Here is a 25,751-nt window from a genome sequence, read left to right on the forward strand (position 1 = left end):
GTGTGCTGGGAGCTGGGGCTACTGCTGAGCATGGGGACAGGCTGGGGGACTCACCAGTGTGGTGGCAGCTGCCTGCTTGGACTCCTCGCTCAGGTGGCTCAGCATCTTGTCCACCTTCGCCAGCTCCTCGGCGCTGATGTACTCTGTGTCTGTGTGGACAAACCGGGGGTGGGATGGGGTGGGTGGGGGGTGGGTGCATGGGGTGAATGTGACCCTCGGGCTGCCCCGAGGCTCCTGGGTGATGCACAGTGAGGGGGGGTGGAGGGGGCTGCAGCTGTCCTCAGGGACCAGCCAGAATGGGGAGACTGCTGCTGGGGACAGATCCCCAGGCTGGGGACAGGAGGATGGACACTGGGCACTGCAAGGGGACAAAACTGCTGCCAAAAGCAGGCACTGGACACAGCCCCATCCCAAATCGGGGGGGCAATGGGGGAGCCATGGACCCCTGTCCCCAGGGCTAAGGGGGCTGGGACATGCTGCAGGGCATATAGACGCTGGCAGCCCTCTCCCCCCCCATCCCAGCTGTGGCCAGGGGCTGATGGTGAGCACAGCCCAGCTCCCAGCGCGGAGCCGACACTTACAGGTGTGCAGGGAAAAATGGCGCTTGTCGGTGGCTGGGGCAGCAGCCGCCAGGGCCAAGGGCTCAGCGTGGCCCAGCAGGTACTGGATGGAGCGCAGCTGGAAACAGGGGTCCGCCAGCAGCACCGCCGTCGCACGCTCGGCCCTGCAAAGGGACACAGTCAGACCTCTGCCTCCCCCCCGCCATCACACCGCCCCCAGAGCTGGCTGGGCATGACGGGTGGCAGGGACACCAGGGCCCCAGCCCCTGCACCGCTGTGTGCGTGGCACCACATGCCCTGCGGACCACCGGGATGCCGTGCCCAGCAGGGAGTGTGATGGCAGTGGTGATGTGAAAGCCCCTGGGTAGGGCTCCATGGGTCACGCAGTGTGCCCACAGCCCTCAGGAACACCCCCAGCTCCTGTGCCCCATGGGGACGAGCCCAAGCCACTGCTGGGCACACCCGGTGGCCCTGCGTTCCTGGCAGCATTGAGGAAAGGGGAACATGCCAAAACGAAGCCACAGGGCGGCCATCCCCCTTCCTCCTCTGCCACCCCTGTCTCGGAGGCTCCGGGATCGATACGGTGCATTAGCACTTGCTGAGGCTGAAGCGGTGCCCGGCGGAGCCTGGGGAGCTGCAGGGCGGCTGAAGCAGCCGGCACCACCCTGGCTGCACAGCACCACAAGGGTAAAAGGAGAGGTGCCATGCAGCAGCCTCACGCTGGAGGCTGTAGCACCCCCTACACCGCGGGGATGGCTCAATGTACCCTCCCCGCCCCCATGGCAAGTGGGTGCCCTCGCAAGGCAGGAGGGAGCAGTTGTGGCTCTCCCCAGCGTCAAGCCTCAGTGGGGATGGCCAGGACAGATGAAGGGCACCTTAATGGGTGTCTCCGTCAGGCACCAGTGCCATGGCCCCTGTCTACAGCCCTTCGCAAGAAGAGCTGGCTCCGTGGTGGCACTCGGGCAAGCCCAGCGGCGCAGGCTGAGCTGGGGCTGGGGCGCAGGGGGTTAACAGCCCCTTGGTGCGCAGCAGCCGCAGCCACCAAATTAGCTTTTTGCTGCCCTAATGGAAACCAATTCCCCAGCCTGGCTTTCTGCTTCCCACTAACGCGCCCGGGCAGTGGGTAAGGTCATTCCTGTGTGTCCTTCACCCTGCGGCCACCTCCCACCCCTCACCCCCCACCCCCTCGCCGTGGGGACCCCACTGGGCTCACCCCACGGCCGGGGGTGCTGGGGGAGGGTCCCCGCCAGATGGTGCAGGGGACGAGGGCAGTGGGAAGGAGCGCGATGCCTGCTAAGCAGTGGCGGGGGGTTGGGGGGGGGTGGTGGTAACTGCCATCCCCGCTCCCAGCCTGGGCGCAGGACGGGACACGGGGGGGCTCCCAGAGGTGACAGCGGGGCGGGTCTATTCCAGCTCCCTCCCAGAGGGCGGGCGGTGGCGGAGCAGCCGGTGGGGTGACAGCCGTGGAGGTTGCCGTTCTCCAGCCGGGAGGGGACGGTGTCTGTGCGCCGGGGAGGCGGGAGGGGGGGCGAAGTGCCCCTGAGCCCCTCCCCACCCCCGCCCCATCACGGCGGCCGAGGGCCGGTGCCGGCAGCGCATCGCCCTGCCCACTCGCGGGACGGGCCGCGGCCACCGCGCCGGCCACCACTCCCCGCCACGGGACCAATGGGATCCCGCCCGGCCCCCCCCCCCCCCCCCCGCCAGCGCCTAAATAGGGGCCGGAGCGGGACGGCGCTCCCGCAGCCAGCCCGGCTCCCCGGGAGATGCGGGGCGGGGGACAGCCGGCCGCCGGAGCCTGGGGATGCGCGGCGGCGGCGGCGCGGAGCCGTGAGAAAACTTGTCGCTTCGGGGACGAGCGGCTCCGGGAGGCAGCCAGGCGTTCGCCGGACCGTCTCAGCACCCACCAACCTCCCCCCCCCGCCGCTTCCCCGATGCCGGACACCAGCCCCCACCCGCCCCCGGGCAGCCCCCGGCCGGCCGGAGCACAGGTAGGCAGCAGAAGCGGGCAGGACGATGCCCTCCTTTAACTCTTTTCAAGCTCCTCGGCTGGAATCGGGGCGCAAAGGGGTATCTGCGGATGCTCGGTAGAGCCCCCCCCCGCTCCCCGCCCAAGACAGCACAGGGGGAGACCGGGGAGGACTGCGGCACGTTGCACCGGGCTGCACAGAGGCTCCTGCCCGGCACAATGTCCCCGAGGGCACCCACAGACCCTCTCTGGGCGCGGGTGGCGAAGCTGCTGCTGCTGCTGCTCCAGCTGTGCCGTGCTCCCCGCGCCTCCCCGCTGCCCCGCAGCTGCCCCGCCGCCTGCATCTGCACCTCCGACCTGCTGAGCTGCAGCCGGCAGACGCTGCAGCGCGTGCCCCGGGCGCTGCCGCCCACCGCCACCACGCTGGACCTCAGCCACAATGCCCTCACTCAGCTCCATGACCGCTGGCTGGCCGCCCTCCCGCACCTCGAGGCCCTCCACATCAGCCACAACCAGATAAAGGACCTTTCTCCGCAGGCTTTCCACAATGCCTCCTACCTGCGGCACCTCGACATGTCCTCCAACCACCTGCACGCCGTCGAGACGCACTACTTCGACAAGCTGGTGAGCTTGGAGGAGCTGCTGCTCTACAACAACCGCATTACACGAGTGGATGAAAACGCCTTCGCCAAGCTGAGCGGCCTGCGGAAAGTCTACCTGAGCTGGAACAACCTGACCACCTTCCCCTTCCACTCGGTGCAGGGGCTGGGCAACTACAGCCTCCGTACGCTGGACCTCTCCTCCAACAGCCTGAGCAGCATCCCCGTGGAGGAGCTGGCGGCTCTGCCCGAAAACATCAGGAACGGCTTGTACCTGCACAACAACCCCGTCAGATGCAGCTGCCAGCTCTACCTGATGCTCCAGCGCTGGAAGCAGCGAGGTTTCAGCTCGGTGAAGGATTTCTTTGAGGAACACACCTGCAAGGTGTCCAACAACGTGCCCCGGTCACTGATCAAGTTCCTCAAATACAGCCACATGTTTGAGAACTGCTCGGCGGGCCCTGAAGACGTGCACCCCGTGACCTTCCCTGTGATGGTGGGCCAGACCCTCCTGCTCACCTGCAACACCAGCCTGCCGGCCGTGGCCACCACCTACATGTGGATCTCCCCTCGCCACGAGCCCATCAAACACCCGGGGAACAGCAACCGCTCCTTGGAGGTGTACCGCAATGGCAGCCTGAAGATTGCGGTGGCCAAGCCCTGGCACTCGGGGGTCTACGTGGGCTTGGCCATCAACAGCCCCCACAATTTCAGCAGGCTGTGCGAAATCAATGTGACGGTCCACTACCCCAAGCCAGATGGGGAGACCTTTAGCACCGGCCTCACAACGCTGCTGGGCTGCATCGTGAGCCTGCTGCTCGTGCTTATCTACCTGTACCTCACGCCCTGCCGCTGCCTGAGCTGCTGCAAGAAGCCAGCTCCTCTCAGCCCCCCACAAGAGTGCAGCGCCCAGTCCTCCATCCTAAGCACCACTCCCCCTGCCACCGATGGGCCAAACCGCAAGGTCAGCGCCAACAAGCATGTGGTCTTCCTCGAGCCCGTCAGGGAGACACAGAACGGCAAGATTCGCCTGGCCCTCAGTGAGGACTTCCCTGACGCCAAGCACCCCAAGGTCCTGCAGCTCAAGTCGGACTCAGAGTCCATCAGCTCTGTCTTTTCGGACACCCCCATCGTGTCATAGCGGGGCAGAGCTGGGAGGAGTACCGGGGACTCCCAAAAGCTGTTCTCCTCCATTGCTGCTAGAAGCAGGACTATTGGGCACTCCGAATTCCCAGCTTGACCGTGACCCACGAGGGTGATCGGCATCGCCCACAACTGCTTCAGCCATGAGCTCCTGGTGGGTTTTGGGCTGGGGGCACAATGGTGCCCGGCAAGAGCGCCTTGCAGAAGCCACGGCCTCATTAGCACAACGGTAATGCTGATGAACCCAGCACGCCCGAGAAATCTCTGCTTCATTCGGACAAACTCCCCAATGATGACACTGGGATGGTGGTCTGCCATGGCCCCGGGCTCAAGAAACACAACCCGGCCACCACCGCCTTGGACCTCCCAGGCCAAGGAATAGCCATGACGAGTGGGGTAGTGTCCTCGCTCATGCCAGGGGATGGCGGTGCCACTGTCCCCTTCCAGCCCGTGCTGGTCCCCATCACCATGCTGTGGCTGGGAGCGGGGTGAGGAGCAGGACCCTGTCGCAAGGTGGGCTAAGCGCTGCCTCTCCGAATGTGGCCACGCAGGAGGGATGGAGCTCAGCGCCTGACCAGCCATGCAGCCAAGCAAACGTTACCAAGCTTTTGCCTCCCAAGAAGCTGTAAATAGTCAAGGCAGGATTAGGTGATGTGATACAGCGCCCTAGCCCGCATTGCTCAGCGCTCCCCGTGCCACCAAGGACGATGAGGGCTCAGATGCACCACCCTCCTTCGCCGCTTCTCCTTGAGGCGGACAAACGCGCTGCTAAAGCACAGCTATTTAGGCAGTAATCTAATAAGCCTATCGATAAATGTGAGTAATCCTCTCCTCTCTTGGGTCGTAATTATCTAGTTACATTGGAATAAAAAATGCCTATTTTTTTAAGCTGACACAGGGCTGAATGTCTCCTTGCCCTTGCAGGGCAGCGGCGTGCAGCCACTCTGCAACCCACGGGTGCAGCGGTGGGAGTCCGGGGGGTCTGAGGGAGCCCTGAATTCCCGCTGAACTGGCACACAGAGCCAGGCAATCCGCACCGGTCTCGCAGGCTCTGTTCCCATCTAACAGTGTTAGGGTGGCCTTGGCAAGGGGGTTAAATGTGCCGAGATGGTGCTGGTGGCCCAGGGCTGCTGCGAGAGGAGCGTCTAGTGGCTTGTCCCCAGGAGGGCAGGTCCCTGGTGGTGCCTGGGAGCTGGGGAGGGAGCAGGGCCAACTGACACAAGGGCATATCCAGAACTCAATAGGGATGAGCAGGATTTAGGTGCGGGGGAGAAGACCATGGGGAGACCCGCTCGAGGTCAGACTGGCCTGGTCTTTGGCTAAATCCTGACAACCTTGGCAGACAGACTCCAGCCCCCACCTCATCAGACACCTGCGCTGCTTTCCCCAGCACCCAGCCCTGCATCACCCCTGGCACCGGGAGCAGCTCTGCCCCCCCCATAATGCCTGACTGACCCCGCAGAGGGATAAGGGTGTCCCCCCCATCTGCCAGCCACCACTGCCCTCTCCACAGCTGGAGCGGGAGCATGCAGCTGCCTGCAGCATTGGGGATGCTGGAGCCTGCCCAAAAGCAGGAATGCAGCTCAGACACAACCCAAAAATGTGGACCAGGACCCTTTGCAGATCTTTCCCCAAACCCACAGCCCCCCACAGCTGTGCCCCAGCCCCCCAGAGCTGCTGGCAGCCCTACAACTGGTGGGAGGGGAAGGTCCCTGTGGCATCAGGACAGCACTGACACCCGGTCTTTAACTATTTCAGCCAGGAAACAAGCAGCTTTTTTCCCAGCAAAAAGTCAACCATGCCCAAACTGGGCCTGTCAGACTCCTCCCCACCCGTTGAAGGACGGGAGAGCATTTGGGAGAGCATCTATCCTACCCAACCGCAGCCGCCCAGCGCCTCTCCTGACACCGACCTTGTGTGCAGCTCCATACGATACGTGCCCCACTGCCACGTGCCCCGCGGCCGCCACTCGGCAGCTGGCAAAGGCGACGGGATGTGGAGCGACAGGCCCTGCTGGCCTGTGCCCTCGCTCCCCACGCGCCCGCTGCTGCCAGCCCTGTCACCTCCCGTTAGCGCAGCGCTCCTGACACGCCTGGGATGCCGAGCTGGCCGCGCTGGCGTGCTGCCGGGGGGTGGCAAGGTGCTTCAGCGTCGGGTGGATAGGTGAGTGGCACCCTGCCTCTCAAAGACGGAGCCAAGATGATGCCATCCCCTGGCTTTGCACCCAGGCAGGGATCCCACAGAAAGGATGGTTTGGATTTGCCCTGGGAATGTCTGGAAAAGAGAAGAGACCCAGGCAAGAGGGCCCAGGTCTGAACCCAACGAGGCCACTGCCCTGAGCGTGGCCCACGCCTGCCGAGACGCTACTGGCTCTGTGCCAGAGCGAATGCCACATCTAAGCACTGCATCTTCCTCCGAAAGGAAAGGTGAAGCGCTGCTCTGGGTTTCAGCACCCGGAGTTGGTGTTACCCCCCTGCTGCTCTTCCATTGCCATCTTTGTAGGTCTCCTCGCAAACATTCCCCCTCCCTGGTGCCAACATGAGCTTCCCAGGCATTAGTGCTTCTGCAAATCTGCATCCCCAGCTGAGGCTAACGGCTGAAGCTTGGGAACAGCTCAGGGACAACTGGACTGTAAGAAAGGCTCCCGAGGGCCTCTTCGGGGACACAGCAGCCTGGAGAAGCCCAGGAGAGCTCTTCTTGGCTGGCTGCAATTCTCCTGTCCCTGCAGGAAGGCTGAGCCCCACTATGCCGGAGACAGCAAATGTGAGGTTTATATCAGTGCTGCCCCCAAGGGCTCTCCGCTGCCTTACCCAGGAAAATCCTGCTGCTGCATTCCACACCTTTCTGGTGCTCGGAAAGGACCTTGCACCACACTGCTGCTCCAACGAGCAAGGCAAGGCAGTTTGAATTGTTGAAGCAGTTCATTAAAGAGCCTAAAAGGCAAATCGTCTCAGCAAGGAAAAACATAGCCAGGAGCATAGCTTCCCTGACAGGCAGGAGTTGGGTAATGTAATGGATGGTCCCCAAGGAATACACTGTCCTCTCTCGGAAGCCATCTGCATCATTACAGCCCCGGCTTGCTGCCAAACGGGCCTCCCGCTCCTTGACTCCAGAGGATAAAGTACTAGGTCAGCATAAAGCACGGTGTCTCCGGCGTGCAGGGACCTGCGCCTGTGCACACAGGTACAAAGACTAGCTTTGCAGACCGGCCTCCAACACCGACTCCCATCTCCCTTGGCACTTCACATCTCAGCCAGGACAACGTGGGCACGCTGAATGCTAGCCCCCTCCTGCCACCGGGGCTGGACACATGATGTACATGGTTGGACCTGGATCTTTTCCTTATGATGCTCATGGTTTTCCAAAGAGCTTGAAGCAGTGAAGCCTAGTGCTTGCCAGCACGATGCCTGCTCTTGCCTCCCAGTGTGTGCCCGACATACCCCAGGGGCCAGGAGACTCCAGCTTTGGCAGTCCCATTTGTAGCTGGGAGCTTGTAAAAACAGTAAGATCAGTAAGGCAAGACTCCTTTTTTAACCACGAAACCTAGGTCTGAGCTAGTCACGCCACTGTGCTCTGGCTCACCCTCACCCCGATCCGCTATGCACTGCAAGACTCAAGTATCACTCACTTTCCAAGGTTTTAGGGCAAGGTAGCAAGGACTCCTTTAGCCTGAGAGGTCCACGAAACGTCTACTCCTGCAACTCCTTCCCTACAGCTCGCTCATCAACATGTGTTGAAGGAGCATTCGTGTTTAAGCGATCAGTAATTACACAAGACTGCAGAGAACTACCGTGTCCGGTGGGGACCAGCCAAGTCCCCAGGGTCCCAGCAGTGCTTGAGCATGCAGGTGGGTGGCCAGGATGAGTTTAGGAACCTGCAGACTGGTATCTTCTGTGACTTTTCCAGTGGAGGCAACCCCAAAACCATCCAGCAATTGAACAGCGTCTGCTTTACTGGCCTCCCCTATGTGGCCTCGTTGCCTACTCACCTTCTCACTCACCAACATGTTACTTCTGCCCAGTGAACTTCTCCATCTCCTCCCTCCTGCCAGCCCATCCCTCTGCACCCATCTGTACTGTGCAAAGGAGAAAAGTGCAGAGATCCAGCCAGAATTACCCCAACATCACATTAGCCCAGTGCCGCTCCTCCTGGCAGGTCCCGCTGGCTCGTGCTCAGCATCCCACCGGTACAGTGTGGTTGTTTCTGACCCAGGATCCCTGTCCTGTGCTCTGCTGGCTGGTACCACCATGTTCACAGTGCTCTTCTGTCTATCCTCTCCATCTCTTGGGCAGAAGTCCCTGGGAGATGCACCCTGAAGGCTGCTTACATCTTTCCTTGTACAGTTGTGCTGCAGACAAGTTTGCTGGCTCCTTGCATGTGCCCTAACCCTCCAGATTCACATGGACAGGGCTGGGGAATGCGCCGCCCAGCCTCGCTCCCCCTGTCTCTGAGGGGATGGTGTCCATGGGGCATGGGGGAAGACCGAGGACTGGAGTGGCGGCCAAGCCCTGGCACAACACAGCTCATCTCGGCTCTGGGATGGCCCCTTGCTTTCCACAAAGCCTGTTCCAACCTATATTAGGTCCTAATTACAAGGTGGCCTTGCACGCTGGGGACCAATAGCCTCACCGTCAAGCCTCGCCCCTTCCCCTGCCCCTGGCTCTCGCCAGGATCCTTACACAAGCTCTGGCCAATGCTGCTCCATTAGCTCACTCCTAAGAAGGCTTGATAGAAAATCTGCTCAATTATTTAGCAGACAAACAGGGGGATGATACCAGCTGAAGGCAGCCAGGGTCTCTGGCGCAGACCCAACGATTCAGCCCAGCTCCTGGTTCATCCTGTCAGACCCTGCCTTCCCTCTCCTCCCTGCAAAACCAAGGCTCAGTCATTAGGGCCTGGCAAAGAGGCAGCGCACGGGCACCCCTGCTTCCTTGGCCCCTGCTAGGAGCTGAGGCTCCCTGCAACGAAGGTGCTGCCCAACTGCTGTCAGACCTGAGGGCTGGGAAGAGGCAGCACGGCTGGAGGCCCAAGCAGTCCCACAACAACAGTGCAGAGGCCAAAATAGCATCATAGAATGGTTAGAGTTGGAAGGGACCTTAAAGATCATCTAGTTCCAACCCCCTGCCATGGGCAGGGACACCTCCCACTACACCAGGTTACTCAAAGCTCCATCCAGCCTGGCCTTGAACACCTCCAGGGATGGGGCAGCCACAGCTTCTCTGGGCAACTTGGGCCAGTGTCTCACCACCCTCACGGTAAAGAATTTATTACTAATATCCAATCTAAATCTAAATTCTTTCAGTTTAAAACTGTTACCCCTTGTTCTATCATTACACCCCCTGATCCAGAGTCCCTTCCCAGCTTTCCTGTAGGGCTCCTTCACGTACTGAAAGAGGCTATAAGGTCTCCCCGGAGCCTTCTCTTCCCCAGGCTGAACAACCCCAACTCTCTCATAGCAGAGGTGCTCCAGCCCTCTGATCATCTTCATGGCCTCCTCTGGACTCACTCCAACAGGTCCATGACCTTCTTATGTTTGGGCCCCCAGAGCTGGACGCAGTACTCCAGGTGGGGTCTCATCAGAGCAGAGCAGATGGGTAGACTCACCTCCCTCGACCTGCTGGCCACGCTGCTGGTGATGGAGCCCAGGATGCAGTTGGCTTTTTGGGCTTTAAATCAAGGAGCTGTTGCCTGTTGGTGAGACAGCTCAGCCCCGGTGTCAGGCTGCCCAACTCTCGCCTGCCGACGAGGTTTAGCTCCCTCCCTGCAAGCCTTCCATGGACAGGCAGCTGCTCTGCTTGGAAACACAGTGCAACTGCCATGCTCCTGCCTGGGAACTCTGCTGAGGGACCCCAGCTTAAGCGAGCAGCTCCCTACCTGTGCCCTGCACTAATTCTCCCCTGCCCCTGTTTGCAAAGTTTGTTACATCCAGCGAGGGAGCCAAGCCATGAAATCCCCAGGCCCCACTCTGGTTCAAGCCCTCTACTCTCTAAGGATACTCTGGTTATCAGCACAAAGTCTTCCTTCCCAGCCTCCAGCAAGCATGTGGGAGTCGTGGTAAGTCACCCATGGAGGCTTTACAAAGATCAGCAAGCCTGGAAGAGGTGGGCACTGAAGCTTTGGTTCACCACAAGCAGCACCAGCCCTCCTGACAGACCTGACGAGGAAATGTATTTCTTCTCTCTCAAAAGCACGGCCCGCTCCGTCCAGGGACTAAGGCATATGATGTATCAACTGTCTCATCACATCCCAGCCTGGGCAATGTTCCCTTTTCTTGTGCTTAATGGCTCTGTTTGATGCCAGGAGTCCGTAGCAAGAGTACTTGATGCCTGTCTGAGTGTCCTGTGCTGGGCAAGGAGTAGCCGAGGCATCCGACTGCATCCTGATAACGCAGCTGAATGAGTCGGCAGGGCCCTGGCTCTCTTTACTCCCCACTGGAACGTTTTGGCCCCATAAATGGTACCCCTCTCCTCCACCCCCAGATGAACCCACCCTCTCTGTCTCAGGGCAAAGCCTGCAGCACGTTCCAACCAAGCGCATGGCACCGTGTTGGCTCGCTGGGTTACAGGCGACCAGAAAAAACACAGCCAAGCTATGGAAGTCACCCGAGGTCGTGTCCCCTGTCCTCATCCTCTGGGGCAGAGCCTCCTCGCAGGGAACCAGTCAGGGTAACAGCTAGTGTCTCGGGCAATTCCCACAGAGGAGTTCCTACATGCAAATGTGGGTTGTACAATCTCACTCTGTTAACGATTTCTGGTAACCTGGGAGCTGCCAAATGGGACCTGGAAGAGGTTTCTATCTGCTTCCAAGCACTGCCTGGGCAGAGTCCTTCTGAGGAAGGAAAAAAGTCCATCTTGTTATCCTGCTCACTGCACTGAGAGAAAGTGAAAAAGGAAAAAGGAAAGCTGCTGTCTCCTTTTGAATTCATATAAAACGGGTCTGCTCTGGAGAGCCTGGTTACATATGGGATCCTTCAAATCTTTTCAGTTACCTCCTGCAGCAACACGACTCACAGCAATCACCTCCCATGGGAGCATACAGACTCGAGGAGGGTTTGAATTCGCCTTTCCCATTCTATGGACCATCCTCTCACTCATTTGCTCAGAGACAGATGCTTCCCATCGCCTTGGGCCCGCCACTGTTGACCTGTACCATCTCCCTGGTTTTTGGGTGACTGCAGGGAAGAGATCCCTACGGATCTGCACCTCCCACTCTTCAGCACCCCGTGCCAATGGTGACAAGAGACTTGCACACAGGATCAAAGCATGACTGAACCCTCAAGGACTGCAAAGGCAGCAGAAAAGCCTCTGCGTTTCGTCTCAAATCTGCTGTTTTTCTCCATCCCATCCCTGTTTGCTGTTTGTGAACGTGCCCGCATGGAGCAGAACCACTCCGTAAGCGGGGTACAACACTTGCACCCTGGTCCTCAATTCAGTGTGTGGCAAAGGGGGGTGGGTGTCTCAGTTTGCCCTTCCATGTGAGGTACGCGGCGGCCACACTGACCTCTACCATCAGGCTGCCCATCCCCTCTGCTCGGGTAGCAGCAGAGGGTCTCCAAGCCACCAGCCTTGGTTCTTTTGTCTTGATTGACCTAAATGCTCCTCTGCAATTTTGGCTTGCCTTTTATAGATCAGTGACGTATCAAACCTCAGATTTAGTGCAGATCTTTGCAAAATCACACAGAAGCATTTTGGTTTACAGACATTTTTCCCTGGGCTTCCTCCTATTTCACCTTGTGCTTCTACTGCTCAGCTTTTCTCGAAATTTTTCAAATTTCCTATTTATTTCTGCTTTCCAGTGCCCAAGGACATGACGACAAAGCCTTTGAAGATGAGTTGCAGACCTGCCACTTCCCAACCACACACCACAGGATACGGCACCTCTGATTTGCGACTGTGCAGCCTGCCATTGCCCAAGGCGTGGAGGATGCTGTTGGCAGACAGGGGACAGTGCCGCTTGGCAATGTACAGCCCCTTCCACACCAGCTGCCTGGGTTTCCCTAACCCAAGGCACAACTGGCTTTTCAGGTAAAGAAGACACTGTCTGGAAGCTTTTTGTCTCCCCAGGACTCCCTGCAGGCTGGGAAGGATGTGTTTCGTCACACTACTGTCTTCCCAGTGCTCTTCCAAGGACCACAGAAAGAGCTTTATCCCTTCCCCTCTTTGCCTCTACAAGTGACCTAGTCTGGGACAGATGCTCAAGGTACAGAGAGCCAGTGAAGGACTTCTCGTCCTGCCTGGTATGCAGGAACTGCTTTATCACCTCCCCTCTTCCCTCCAGGAAGAAGTGTCTAGTTGTGGCATCAAATTCATGACGTTTGCTCTTTCCACGGAGCAGGATTCTCGGGGCGAGCAAAATCAACCCCTGTTCGCAGTCCAGAAAGACCACTGATCAGTGACCTTGTGCTAAGCTCTTGGCACTGTCACACTTGGGGCTGGGAGACTGGTGCAGCAGCCACGGGAGGCAGGATATAATTAGATATATTTGTGTACATCTTTGAGTCCTTGAGAGAAGAAGCTGAAAGACTGGCTGCAGGGCTGAACTGCTCGGCCAGATGGGGCTCTGCTCTCAACAAAGCCAGAGACTATCATGTTCTCCAAACGCAAAAACAAGCAGGATTTGCAGCACAGACAGAAAAGTCACATCTCTTACAGCATCCTACAGGGCACAGTGGCCAGGCAAGACACCGACAAATGACACCGGCAGAGAGCAAACGCAGGGCTGCAGAGCATATCAGCATGAGCCTATTTTCAGGACTCAGTACAAGCAGGCACAGACACACATAAACCACCAGGTCAGCTGTGGCTTTGTCCAGCCATATCATTCCCAGTGCTGTCTCTCTGAATAGCTGGTTACCATAAAGACAAGAACATTTGCTTCATCTGAAAATTTGCATCATCTAAGTGCCTGGACAGGATTTGTCTCACCCTTGTGCCGCAGGTCTGGGCAGCCAGAGAGCTCTGCAGGCATTGATGCCTTCCTGAGATGGGTCCAAAGCGAAGGAGCTTTAACGAACTCCCTTCCACCCATCGCTGCGTGCTGCAGTGCTTTGCCTGCGTCACCACATCAGCACAGATCTTTTACACGTGGTGCTCACAACCTCTGACAGCAGCTGTCCTGTCACACACAGAGTGCCAGACCCCATCCCAGGGAGGAAGGTGCACATCTGCTGTCAGTACAGCACCTCACAGCTACCTCTCATGAGCACAAGGGCCTTCCTGCACCACAGGAGAGAGCTCTGCACCCAGCAGTAGCACTGGGATGCTGTTGCTGCAGGGGCTGCAGCTCCTTGGCTCCTGTTGGCTCCATGCACACCTCACCTCGCTTCGGTCCCCACGCACCCACGTCACTCCTGCAACACCTCCCATGGCACTGACTACTGCAGCACCCAAAGCAACGCCACATGCAGTGTCTCTGTGCTTCAGAAGTCAAAAGCCACTCACCCCTGAACGTCAGTGTCCACAAGGAGCCGGACCAGTATCCCTGTCACAGCCACAAGGATTGGGTAATGGTCCACGCTCTCCAGCCCTACAGAAGCAAAACAGAAAGATAAAGATAGAGCCACTGCTACTGCATGACAGGCAGAGCAGGGCTGCACCGCTGCTTCCAGACTTGGTGGCGGAGCAGTCCAGGAGGTAGGAACCATGACTTGGGCTCTCTGGTGGGGCCATGGGTTTCACCAAGGACATAGGAGTCTTCCCCACTAATGCAAACCCCAGACTCAGGCACTGTTCTCATGATGGAGCACCTCTGCCTCTTCCAAGCCTCAAGAGGAGAAGGTGCTCTGCCCGCTCCTAAGCAGGCAGGAAAATCCAGCTGCTGTACAGGAAATATAGGATGCCCATAACACAGCACCTGGAGCCAGTCTCTGCTAACAGGCCCAGCTCAGCTGCCCACAGTCACCTCCACGAGGAAGAGGGCTGCTGTTGGTGACAATGGCTTCCCCCAGCACCCTTTACTCGATGCAGAGCACAGCAACCAAGTCTGCTACCTAAACTACAATCTGTCCCGGCCTTTGAGCCATTCAAACAGTTCCCACCTACCCTGTGTCACATTAGTGTCTGGCAACACACCTCCCCGCCCAAGCACAGCGTGGCTGCCACTTCCACCACAGGCAGCCAGATCCATGCACCAGCTGCCTCATGAGGACAGAGGTCCTGGAGGGAACTGGAGCTGCTTGGGCAGACAGAGGTTAAGGGCCTAGGAAAAGCATCAAAGCTCAGGTCTGCCTGGAGAATTTACATGTCTTCTGAAGATAGCACTTCAGTGGCAATCCGCGGCACCAAACTGTCTTCCCAGCCAGGGATGTGGCAGGCCTGAGGTCTGACCCCATACACCTCTGCACCGACCTTCAGTACAAGCCACCCCTCACTTCCCAAGGGCATGTTTTCAATGGAGAGAGACAGAGTTAATGCATGGACTCACCCGGCAGACGGAGGTTGACCACTCTGTCAAACAAGTTCCTCTCAGCCGTCACACGGTTCAGCACCTGGTTCAAGAGCTGTGTAGGAAAAGGCAGAGGACATTTGTATTTTCTGGATGGGCCTTTCTATGAGCAGCATCCAAAGAGCACGCTTTGGGGCAGCACATCCTTATAGCTCAGGCTCGGTGCCTGGGAGCTGGTGGACGCACAAAGGGAGGCTTGCAGCAGAGACCTCACTGGGCTCTGGCATGGAAGGAGGTGGCACCATGCCACAGTGCTTGTACCAGACCCAAACCTCCCAGGGAAGAGTCGGTCTGAAGACACCTGAATCTCAGCATCTCCCACTTAAATATGAATCCTACCTACAGATGCCAAGCTACTTCTGTGGTTAAAAGCTCTTGAGAAGCAGAAGCTACAGTCCCTAGGACAGCCACAGCCCATGAAGGGCGAGCTGGCAGCTGCTGCTGGGCAAAAGCAGTGTCAGAGGGGTGAAGAACAGTCCAGGTCCTGCCCTGCCTGGAGCTGGCAGCAGGACGGCCCTGAAGCACAGGATGAGCGCAGAGATAAACATGCTTCTCTGCCTGACAGAGCATCACCACAGGCAGAAATTTCTGCCTATGACCAGCACAGAAGGAATCAGCTGTAAAGACATTTAATGAGCCACCATTATCTCTTGCTCGAACCCCCGGTGGGATGAGCGGGGACGCTCCAGGCTTGACACAACCGCTGCAAGCTGTGTGCATCGGCTCTCAGATGCAGCATCCCTCTTCCTGTCACCCTCAGGCACAGAGAGCAAAACTCTGCACCCCTCTCTGTGGGCACATTCAGTGGTGGGGGACAGCTTTGTGGCAGCACCAGGATGCAACGGGGATGCTGCAGAACCTTGTACCCTGCTGGCTATTCCCCAGCTTGCCCAAACCACCTGCTAAGGGCCCCTCGCTTTCCTCCTTGCCCAGGGAAAATCCCGGGATCTCAGGCCGAGCACTTCCCCCAAGATTGCCATATTAGACCCCACCGTGTCTTGCTTTGCCTCATCTGGTTGTAGCCCTGACCCTCAACCCTTGGAGCAACCCATCCCTTGAATACTCCCCACCAGGCTGGCTTGTACAAGAACAGCCTGTCCTCAGGGTTCCTCATGCTTTAGAATGAAAACTAATTTCCTGGAGCCTAATGGGTGTTGTAGGTTGGAATAGGGCTGTCCCCATAACCCTGGCAGGAAAGCAGAGACATTTGGTACTATAGGCTAGGACAGAGGGACAGAAGACAAAGATGCCTGCCTGAACATCGGGGCATGTTCCCTGTGAAGCTGGCTATACTCTCTACAGCTCTTGCTAAGATGTACCACGCCTCCTCTCTGGATTCCATGGCACTGCTTGTTACAGGAGCATTCAGATTTTACTGGGTGGAAGAAACTGGCCACAGCCTCTCTGAAGGAAGATTTAAGGGGCCGTCATCCTCCCTTCTGGTAGAGGTAGAAATCGGCTGTGACCAGACTAGTTCCAAAGAAGGGGAGCACTTCACACGTACCAACTTCAGGGAGCGGCATTTGTTCTGCAGCAGCTAGGTTTGCCATAGTAGTTTTAAGTACAGCATTTGCAGCAGGAGCACCCAATTCACTGCACATCTGGAGAGAGGGCAGAGGGGCCCCCCGTGCCGCTTCAAAGGACACTTCTTCGCACCTCATGAAAGGATGATACCTGGGCGAGTCTCCGAAGCAGCAGCTCCGACGATGGGCGATTCCAGTCGAGAAAGATCTCCGGCGCCAGCGTGACGGTCATTTCCAGCACCCTGAGCAAGCTCACTGACAGGTCAAAGCAGGTGGCACACACCTTCAGCTGGCGGCTGTCCACGAAGTTCCTCTCCAAACGCTCTGCTGCCTGCTGGATCTGCCAAGCAATGGAGACAGCTTCACAAGGTGTACCTTCCCAACAGGAAAGCTGTGACCCCAGCCCAGCTCAGGTCCCATGCGCGCCAAGGAATCCCCGCACTCCCAGTCCCAAGACTCGTGTCTTGAACCTCGCTGTGTGCAGGACGTGGGCACTCATTGCGTGACCGCAACCCCGGGTAGCACGCTCACCTCCTGAATCATGCCGATGAACTCGGAGAAAGCCCAGTTCAGTTGGTTGAGGACACTGTTGAGGAAGCTGGGGGCCAGGTCGCGGTCGCCGCGGAGCAGGTCTGCCATGTGCCGCTGCAGCAAGGTGGAGGGACATGGCTCTGAAACCAGACAGTGACAGCTTCAGTAGCCTAGTCCTGGAGCAGTTGTGGCTGTGGGGCAAGGACTATTCTGAGCAGAGATGTCGCCTGCCAGGCCCCCGAGCACTTTTTTGCAATGCCAGCCTGAATTAACTGGGGAAGAGCCCTGCGTGCTTGCTGCTGCCCACGTGCACAGGAGCGCTGCCCTCCAGCTCAGCATCCTTCCCGCTCAGCTCTGCGGAGCTCCATGGTCAGCTCAGCATTAACTGCTCCTGATACCAGTGTGGCAGCAGCTGCCCAGACCAGCATGGCCACCCCTGGCTTCACATGGACATGCCTGCCTGCCCGCATCCAAGGAGCAAGGCACCTAGCAAATCACACTGCTGAGAGGTTTCTGCCCTCATCAGGCTCAGGCAGGGCTGCCCACGCTCCCGGGACAGGCTGACCTAAAGGACAAACACATCTCGACCGTACATGGCATCTCGCCTCTGGACTTCTTCACTATCAAGAGCCCATACAGGGTCAGAGCCAGCAGCTGGGGATCAGAGAGTCAGGGCTGCGTGGGGCACCAGTTTCTGTGGATGGGCAGGGAAAGGAGGGGGGGCACAAAATGGGACAGGTGCTTCTCAGCTGGAAGGGTACCAGAGTACAAACTACAGACTAAAATTCAGGGCTTGGAGAAAGAAACTTGAACAGATTTACCAAGTATAAGAAAAAAAATAATCCAACCACTTTTCCCTCTACTAGAAGCTGTTAGTAAGTTAAGAGCTGGTGTAAAGCCTAGAAGCACCAGCACAGCCGTGGCAGAAGGTCTTTCAGGTGGCAGTCTACTCAAAAAGCCAGCATGGGCAAGGGAAGCGCAGGGCAACCTCCACCACATCCCTAGGGATCAAGAAGTGAGGCGTAACTACAGGCAAATTGCTAGCTGGGATTAGCAAAGCCAGAGAGAGATGGCAAGGAGACCATCAGTCCAAATGGGAACAGGATAAATTATTCTGTAAATACCCACTGATAAGCACAATGACGTTCTCTTGTTATGGAGGACACGCTGATGCCTCACAGTGCGTAATCACTCCAGGCAGACCAGTGCCCTGGCTTTTGTCCTGTCTAAAAGCACATATTTGGGAGGGATTTCACCATGAAAAATGTCTTTGACGTCCTGCTCTCACCCACAAGTCTGTTCCCAGCCCTTGGCTACACGTGGCTCAGGGACAGAAAAGCCCAAGCCAGACGTCTTTTTCACGTATTTAGTGTTCCTCAGTGGATTTCTCGCACAGTGTCCCCTGAAACTATGTAAGCCTTTAGCATTGAACGTGTCCTAGAGCAAAATTTCACAGCTCAATTGTGTGTGAAGGGAGAAATTTGGATTTGAGTTTGGCTCCTACTGGTTTTATTTGATAATATTTATTCTTTGCAGTCACCTCCTGGTGGGAGAGACAGAGAGATGCTGCTCTGCACTCACTTCCTCCAGATAGCCATGATTTCAGATCTTTATGATAGACTTTTGATGGGAACAGCCCCAGCCTGTGCAGTTTCTCATACAGAAACTGTCACATTTTTGTCCCCTTCACCATCCCTTCCTGAGCCTTGCCGGTTCTCCCAGATTTTCTTCAGAGAGGTGGAATGAGAAACACATGCAGCAATCAAACCACAAGTGCGTGGCAGATTTGCACAAAGGAATAATGTGGTTTTGGTTTTGTTCTGTTTTCCTTTCCTCATAATTGCTGTTGTGTAATTTGTTCCTTTGACTGGGCATCAAGCTGATGTTTTCCTAAAGATTACAGTAGGATGACAGCTAGAATGAAGAATTACAGTTCAAGATCCTCAGGAACTTGCTGGTCGCAAGGCACAAGTGGAGAAGCCCAGGAGTCAACACTGGAGCCCACCTTGCTGTCTTCTGTCAGTGATGGATGATGGGGCACAGCACACCCCTAACCAAATTTACGGATGACACTAAACAAGGGGCTTTGTCCGACGTGCTAGAGGCACCCTATGAAACTTGAGGACTGGGACAAAAAAACCTGATCATATCCAACAAGAAAGAGAAAACTCTGCGTCGGGGGAAAATGACACCAAGTATCAGTCCTGGCTGGGAAACAATGGTCTGGGCATGTTTAAAGTGTTTATGGAGGATACCAGCTTGAACAGGGGACAGGTGAGAGCTCTCACTACACCTAAGAGGTGGGTGATGGCAGGAGAATGTGCTCAGCAGATCAAAGGGAGGTGTCACCCCTCTGCTTGGCCCTGAAATACCGGCTCTTTTCTCAGTAGCATGCATGGATAGGTCCCAGGGCGCCCACCTGCAATCTTATCTCCAAGAGAATCAGCCCACTGATTTTTAATCCCATTTTCCCTTCATGTTCACCATTCTAAATCTGGGCGCTGACGAGTTCCACCTACATTTTCTCTCCCAGTCACTCAGAACTGGAAGGTCTTTTTGTAGGGTTTTTTCTGTCTCAGCCTCCCCTAGGTGTGTAAAAAGTGCTTTTTATTAAAACTGCTGACGTATTAGCCCCCTTCCAGCCTTCAAGTACCAAAGCAGTCCTAGGCAAGGATCACCACTCCTCACGGATGAACTGTTGCCAAAGCCTATTTTACCAACATTTCAAGTCAGGACAGATCCCAAAACAAATTTTCCAGCCAAAGTCTACCTCATTTGAAGGCAGCTTTGGCTTTCTAAAGGATGCTCTTACGCTTGTAATAACTTGCTTTATCCTGATTTTTAGCCAATTACTATTTTCCTCATGGTCTTCTTCCAATAAGCAGTGTGAATTTGCTCCAAAACTCCAATTCTAGGTTCTTAAATCCTTTCCCTGCTGCTGGCAAAGACTGTGCCAGTCTATCAAAGCATTCAAAAGCGGTGCCTCTTGTCAAACTTCTCCGCAGTTATGTCGGGTTTTTTTAAGGTTTCAAGCTAACACCAAGAAACAGTGGACTTCCTTGGCTTTTGTTTCTCCTAAGAGGATTCTGAATCTGAAGACGGTGCAATCACGGCTACTCTTCAAAAGCAACATAAGGAACCAGCCCTGGAATACAGCAAGAGCAGCTTCGTCCTTGTATGAGTTCCCAGATGAGGTTCTCCATGGGGTAATCATTAGTGGTATCCAGAAACCTAGTGCTGGTGCTGTGTTCATCTTCATTTGCAAGGGGTGGCTGACACACCAGAAGGCTGTGCCATCATACAGCGAAACCAGGACACGCTGGAGAGCTGGGCAGAGAGAAACCTTATGAAATTCAATAAGGGCAAGTGCAGGGTGCTGCACCTGGAGAGGAATAACCCCATGCTCCAGTACAGGTTGGGGGCTGACCTGCTGGAGAGCAGCTCTGTGAAAAGAGACCTGGGAGTCCTGGTGGACAACAGGACAACCATGAGCCAGCACTGTGCCCCTGTGGCCAAGAAGGCCAATGGCATCCTGGGCTGCATCAAGAAGAGCGTGGCAAGCAGGTGGAAGGAGGTCATCCTCCCCCTCTACTCTGCCTCGCTGAGGCCGCACCTGGAGTCTGTGTCCAGTTCTCGGCTCCCTGGTTCAAGAGGGACAGGGAACTGCTGGAGAGGGTGCAGCAAAGGGCTACCAAGATGATTAGGGGATTGGAACATCTCTCTTATGAAGAAAGGCTGAAGGATTTGGGTCTCTTCAGTCTGGAAAAAAGACGACTGAGGGGGGATCTTATCAAGGCTTATAAATACTTAAAGGATGGGTGTCAGGAGGATGGGGCCAGGCTCTTTTCAGTGGTGCCCATGGTCAGGACAAGAGGTAACGGGCACAAACTTGAGCACAGGAAGTTACACCTAAACATGAGAAGGAACTTGTTTACTTTGAAGGTGGCAGAGCCCTGGCACAGGCTGCCCAGAGAGGTGGTGGAGTCTCCTTCTCTGGAGATATTCAAAACCCGCCTGGATGCGTTCCTGTGCCACCTGCTCTGGGTGACCCTGCTCTGGCAGGGGGTTGGACTAGATGATCTCCAGAGGTCCTTTCCAACCCTACAATTCTGTGATTTCCACCCACCTCCCTCAAGTCTCAGTTACCACTGACCTCCTGTGTAACGACACAGTCCTTACATGTGCCATTTCAGACAGGGACATCATTTCATAGGGAGTCTGTGGATGCTCACTTGATGTGGTTACTTTCTTGATCCTGGCAAGAGCATGTCATTAGCGTTTCTAAAACTTGTAACTCCCTAATACAAAAGCCACTCAATCTTGGCTTAGCCTTCATTATGACAGATAAAGATCAGTCATTGGAACAGAAATTGGTGGTTTTCCAAGGCCAGAAATTATGACCTCAATACATTTAATGTGGGCAACAGAGTGTGGCCCCAAGCGGTTATAGATACATCCGATGCTTCCACAACAGAAACTTCCCCGCAAAAATATAAGCAAAACAGTCAGAGGAAAAAAAGACAAAATCTAGGTGGGAGGAAAATAATGAATAAAACCACAGAGTTCTTTAAGAAGATTATTAAGCAGCTGGAAAGCCCCAGTGCTATAGCAAACACATGGGTTAAAAGGGTTCACTGAGACCAGGATGATGGTCCAAACTACAGTTGGACTCAATCTTAAGGGTCTTTTCCAATGTAAATGATTCTATGATTCCATGAAACGCGTAAGTTCAAACGCAAAAGAAAGTGAACATAATCAAACATAGCCAGCAGTGGATGAAAAAAAGGAGAAAAGAGGTAATAGAAGAAGATGACATAAAAGAAACATCCACGACTAACCTGGCTACGTACACAGTTTCTTCAACTATAGGAAAAATTCTAACAGAATTACTAAAAAAAAGTAGTAATGGGAGAAAGTCTAACAGTAGCAGAGGCCCATTAATAGATAAGAGTTAAAAATTAATAAAGCAGACAAAGTGGAAGCCTTCAATAAGTGCTCCTACTAGATAATTGTAAAGAAGCAGGGTCATGTACTTTCATCACAGGAAGATAATTATGTACTTTATAGTTTGCTAATGACCCAGGGAGATTTATAACAGGGCTATTTGTGAGATTTCTTGGTCAGCAGCCCAAGGCAGGCTCTGGACGCTGCAGCATTTACAGTAGAGCCGGTAGCACAGAGGAGGAAAGCCTAAAATGGCCCAGATTCAGGAGCAAAGCAGTTCCACCCAATGCTAATCCCAGTTTTCAAAAGGATCCAGGTGTTAAACAGCTGCTGCTCAGTGTCTGTGGCTGTCAGACTGATGGAACAGCAGTGGAAAAGACAAGCTGGGGATGAAGCAATCCATGTCACACGTAAACTGTGCCCTTTCAAAGATGTATTTAGAGAGGACCAAAGGGAACACTGCAGGGTGAGGTGGAAGGAAAGCAAGCTGCATTCAGGGGATGAGATCTCAATAAGGTCGAGTGCAAGGCATCAGGACGCCTCAGCGCACGCCTCCAAAGCAAAGCACTGGCAAACGGACTAATGCAAGTTTTGGCTCCGTGACCAGCGGATCAGGGAGGCATTCTAGCCAGCATGACACTGGCACCTCTGGCGCTGCTAAAACCATGGGAAGGGTGAACACAGGGGCTCACAGAAAATCAAAACCCTTTCCTGATGAAGACACAGAGGCTGCACTTTCTTCTCACCATTAAAAAGGTGAAAGAAGTGAGTTTACCCTGGTACACCAGCACTTTTGAAGAATAAAGTGTTGTAATGCACAGAGTTTAACCCAGCAGAGAAAGGCAGAGCAGCAGTAGTGGAATACAGAAGATAAGGTTAGGTATATTCCCATCAGGAAAAAGTCACGGCTTTGTTTCTGAGGGTGAGGAACCACCTCAGAAGGGCTTGGACAGTTCAACTGCCACCAGCTGATGCTTACGCTGTTGTCAGATCGAGACGGGATTTCCTCGTGAAATTGCCTCTTCAGCTTAGGCAATTTGCTAGACTCAGGAAGGGGACGTGGGTGAACCCTCTGGTCTGCCTTGCGCAACAGCTCAGCTAGATGATCTCATGGTCCCATCTGCCTACCTCCACTGCTTGATGGATGCGTGGGCAGAAGGCCTGGGGCAGAGGAGCCCTGTGCTGCAACCTGAAGCCACCCTACAGCTGGCTAAAAACAAGACGTGCTGAGCCTGGCACAGGGCCACCACTGCTGCTCACCGTTGTGCATGCCGCAACAGCACCCAGCCTTGCCTACAAGCCATCATGAAAGCAAAACAAGTTCCTACAGCAGCCACCCACCAGAACTGCCCCACCTCTGAAGACAGCCCCCATCTGCTTTCAGGAGACAAACTGGAGGCAGAGCCCTGCCTGCATGAGAGCTGTTTGGTGCCAGCTGGGCTAAGGAACAACTCGGGGAGCAGGCAGGAACACACACAGCCTTTCTGAGCCTCTCCCCATCCCTGGGCTAACCCAGGCAGCCATCTCGCTGCTCACCATTGGCAAGCACAGGCAAAACGCAGCATAGGAGACCAGGTGGTCTGCACTCCGCGTGTTTCATGGATATTGCGATGCAGCGCCAACACACCTTCGCCACAGGTTCAGAGTCATCCAAGGAATGACTTGGAATGACTATCCACAAAGCAGGATAAGGCTGGAGCACCAGAGAAGAGGCATTTGCCCAAGCTGCCTTCAGACTGGCCTGCAGAAGCAGACCCAGACAAATAGGGATTTCTCTCGGCTCAGCAGTTTGTCCTGTTGTCCCTGACAATGCTCGAATTACAACAAGGTGAAGACTGATGGGCGGGGAGGCGGGTGGGTCGTCTCCTCCCCCTTCGCCAGGCAGCATCTCAAGGACACCTCTGAGTCCTGTGTCCCTCTTCAATTAAATCAGCATTCATTATTGATTTTGTTGCACCTTAAAATAGCAATCCCAGGAGCAAGTCCCCAGTAGCCGGCCCAGCACGCTCCAGGCTCAGACTGTGCGGAGCCACCCAGAGATGGACGGAGAGAGGCCTCCAAAGCTGAGGAACTTTGCTCCTGCCTCAGAGCTCCCTGGAATGGGGGGAAGCTCAGTCACCGCCCCAAGGGACTGGGGGCTTGCTTGTGCAGGAGGAGGGGGAGGGGACAGTCATGAGGTCCCTCCCACATGTGTACCAGGGCTTCCCCATCATCATCCAAGGATGAGAGGAACCTGAGGCTGGCACAGTTTGCGGCAGGGCTCTGACTCCAGAGGTAACCCTGATAAAACAGGTGCAAGAGAGGGTCCGTGATGCAGCCTCAGGGACTGCCATGTTGGCACCGGTCCCTCTGGCACCTGCCAGGGACGTAACTGAGAAAAGCGATCATTGTGTGAAGCCCTCTGCCCCCCCAGAAAAGGTCTCTCTAGACAGAAGAGGGGAAGGACGGAGCTCTCTAAAGCTACTTCACCAGACAAGAGAGGGTCACACAACAAACTTACTCTGGAAACTAGCAACAGAGAGATCTCCTGGGCACCCACAGGCAGGAGAGAGAAAGAGAACAAGAGTGCCGTTAAAACAGAGATAGGCAGCTCTCCCCGCTGGCTGGGGATTAGTGCGCACCTCCACATGCTGCCTGCCCATGTCAGGCTGCAGCACCCTCTGTCCCCCAACCCCGGGCAGCTCTCCAGGAGCAAGGTCTGGCACAAAGGCTTTTCCACAAAAACGGGGGTCAGGAATGTATCCTGACAGGCCCGGACCCTGCAAGGGTGAAGCTGGACTGAGTTCTTCAGCTTAAGCTTCCCCTTCCTACATCCTTCTCAGCGTCAACAGAGCCGAGGAACCCCCTCAGTTCAGTGACACTGCTGAGAACCAAATTGTTGTGCCAAAGGCAGGACAGGCTCTGCCAGACTCCAAGATACCCGAGTAAAAGACTCCCAGCTTGCAAACTTATCTAGTGCCCTGCCTCCTCAGGGACCCACTCCCTCTCACAAGGGTTCCTACTGCTCACCTACTCTTCCCCCCAGTATCTGCTCACTGTGGACATTAGAGAGCCTTCTCCCAGGTGTACATTTTGGCATGAAGCTATGGTGAGGGCCTATCACCTCTCCCTTGAAGGACCGAACCCCTTCTTGTGATGGATCTAACCCACCACCCAGCACACAAGAGTCACCAGCCAGTGCAGAGAGACTGGGGGTATCCAGGAAAAAAAATGCTGGCTGCAAAGGTTAGGCTTGGATATTTGGCCAGGATCCCCCTACTTCAGCAGCCATCTCACCAGCTGGCCTAGCCCATAGTAGAGATGGCTGCTAGGGAAGAGGCTGGTCCTCCCTCACCACCCACCGTAATCCCGAGTGCCAATCCCCTGGCCTCACTCACTCTGCAGGCTGGGGAGGCTGGCATCCTCAGGCTTGGTTTTCAGCAGGTGTGGGAGTCGTGTGTACCGGTACCCAAAGCCACAGCCCTGGTAAAAGAGATAAGGAAAGATCTCAGAGGCTGGAAACCAGTTGGGTTTTGCTGCTACTGGAAAGTTAAATGCTCAGTGTCCACCCAGCCCCAGACTGTGAGAGGGGTAGGGACGCAGGACGCTTACCCGCCACAGCCTGACAAGGATCCAGTTGGTCTGTGCCCAGGGTCGCTGCTCATAGGGTGCCAGGAGGTTCTTCATCATGGAGATCCGCCTGCCAGGTGAAAGACATAGGTCAGCCACAAAGGGTTTGGGGACAGGGGGTTAAATAGGACCCACGGAGCTGGGACAGAGCAAAACCACTGGTATAAGGGTGCTAGGAGGCTCCCCAAATCAACTCCAGCACCCTGCTGCAGCTCCTGGACCCTCGGTGGTGCTTTGCAGCCCGCCTGCACCCCCACCCAGTCTTGCCACCACCCCAGCCCTGCCCCAGCTCCCCAGGAACAGGCAAGGCAGCACTTACTGCTCTTCTGGGATCCTCTCTACAGCACGCAGTGAGTGGGGGTAGCAGACGTAGCTGGCCAATGCCTGCATCAGGGAGTCCCGGATGTCTGTGGAGGAATGAGAAGGGGCTAGG

The 25,751-nt window shown here is 55.7% G+C and overlaps 2 protein-coding genes across 5 annotated transcripts in view; one reads left to right on the forward strand and one right to left on the reverse strand.

Moving 5' to 3' along the window:
- The window catches only part of RNF123 (ring finger protein 123), a 54,028-nt gene that overhangs the window by 711 nt on the left and 27,566 nt on the right, over positions 1 to 25,751 (reverse strand). For all 4 annotated transcript variants that reach the window (XM_074602287.1, XM_074602285.1, XM_074602286.1 and 1 more), the window contains 9 exons: positions 25,638 to 25,725; positions 25,301 to 25,388; positions 25,087 to 25,171; positions 16,766 to 16,905; positions 16,386 to 16,574; positions 14,691 to 14,766; positions 13,709 to 13,793; positions 582 to 724; positions 55 to 149 (listed from right to left, as the gene is read on the reverse strand). In XM_074602287.1, the coding sequence (XP_074458388.1) occupies positions 55 to 149; positions 582 to 724; positions 13,709 to 13,793; positions 14,691 to 14,766; positions 16,386 to 16,574; positions 16,766 to 16,905; positions 25,087 to 25,171; positions 25,301 to 25,388; positions 25,638 to 25,725 (989 nt within the window). The remainder of the gene's footprint in view (positions 1 to 54; positions 150 to 581; positions 725 to 13,708; positions 13,794 to 14,690; positions 14,767 to 16,385; positions 16,575 to 16,765; positions 16,906 to 25,086; positions 25,172 to 25,300; positions 25,389 to 25,637; positions 25,726 to 25,751) is intronic.
- AMIGO3 (adhesion molecule with Ig like domain 3) lies at positions 2,303 to 5,154 on the forward strand. The gene has a single exon (XM_074602288.1). It carries the CDS (start codon positions 2,638 to 2,640, stop codon positions 4,264 to 4,266), a length of 1,629 nt encoding a protein of 542 aa, XP_074458389.1. The 5' UTR covers positions 2,303 to 2,637; the 3' UTR covers positions 4,267 to 5,154.

This window comes from Larus michahellis, chromosome 10 (assembly GCF_964199755.1).
Source record: "Larus michahellis chromosome 10, bLarMic1.1, whole genome shotgun sequence".
Classification (NCBI taxonomy): domain Eukaryota; kingdom Metazoa; phylum Chordata; class Aves; order Charadriiformes; family Laridae; genus Larus; species Larus michahellis.

Coding starts and splice junctions, on each gene's coding strand:
- AMIGO3 (XM_074602288.1), top strand. CDS start 2,638: ATGCTCGGTAGAGCCCCCCCCCGCTCCCCGCCCAAGACAGCACAGGGG.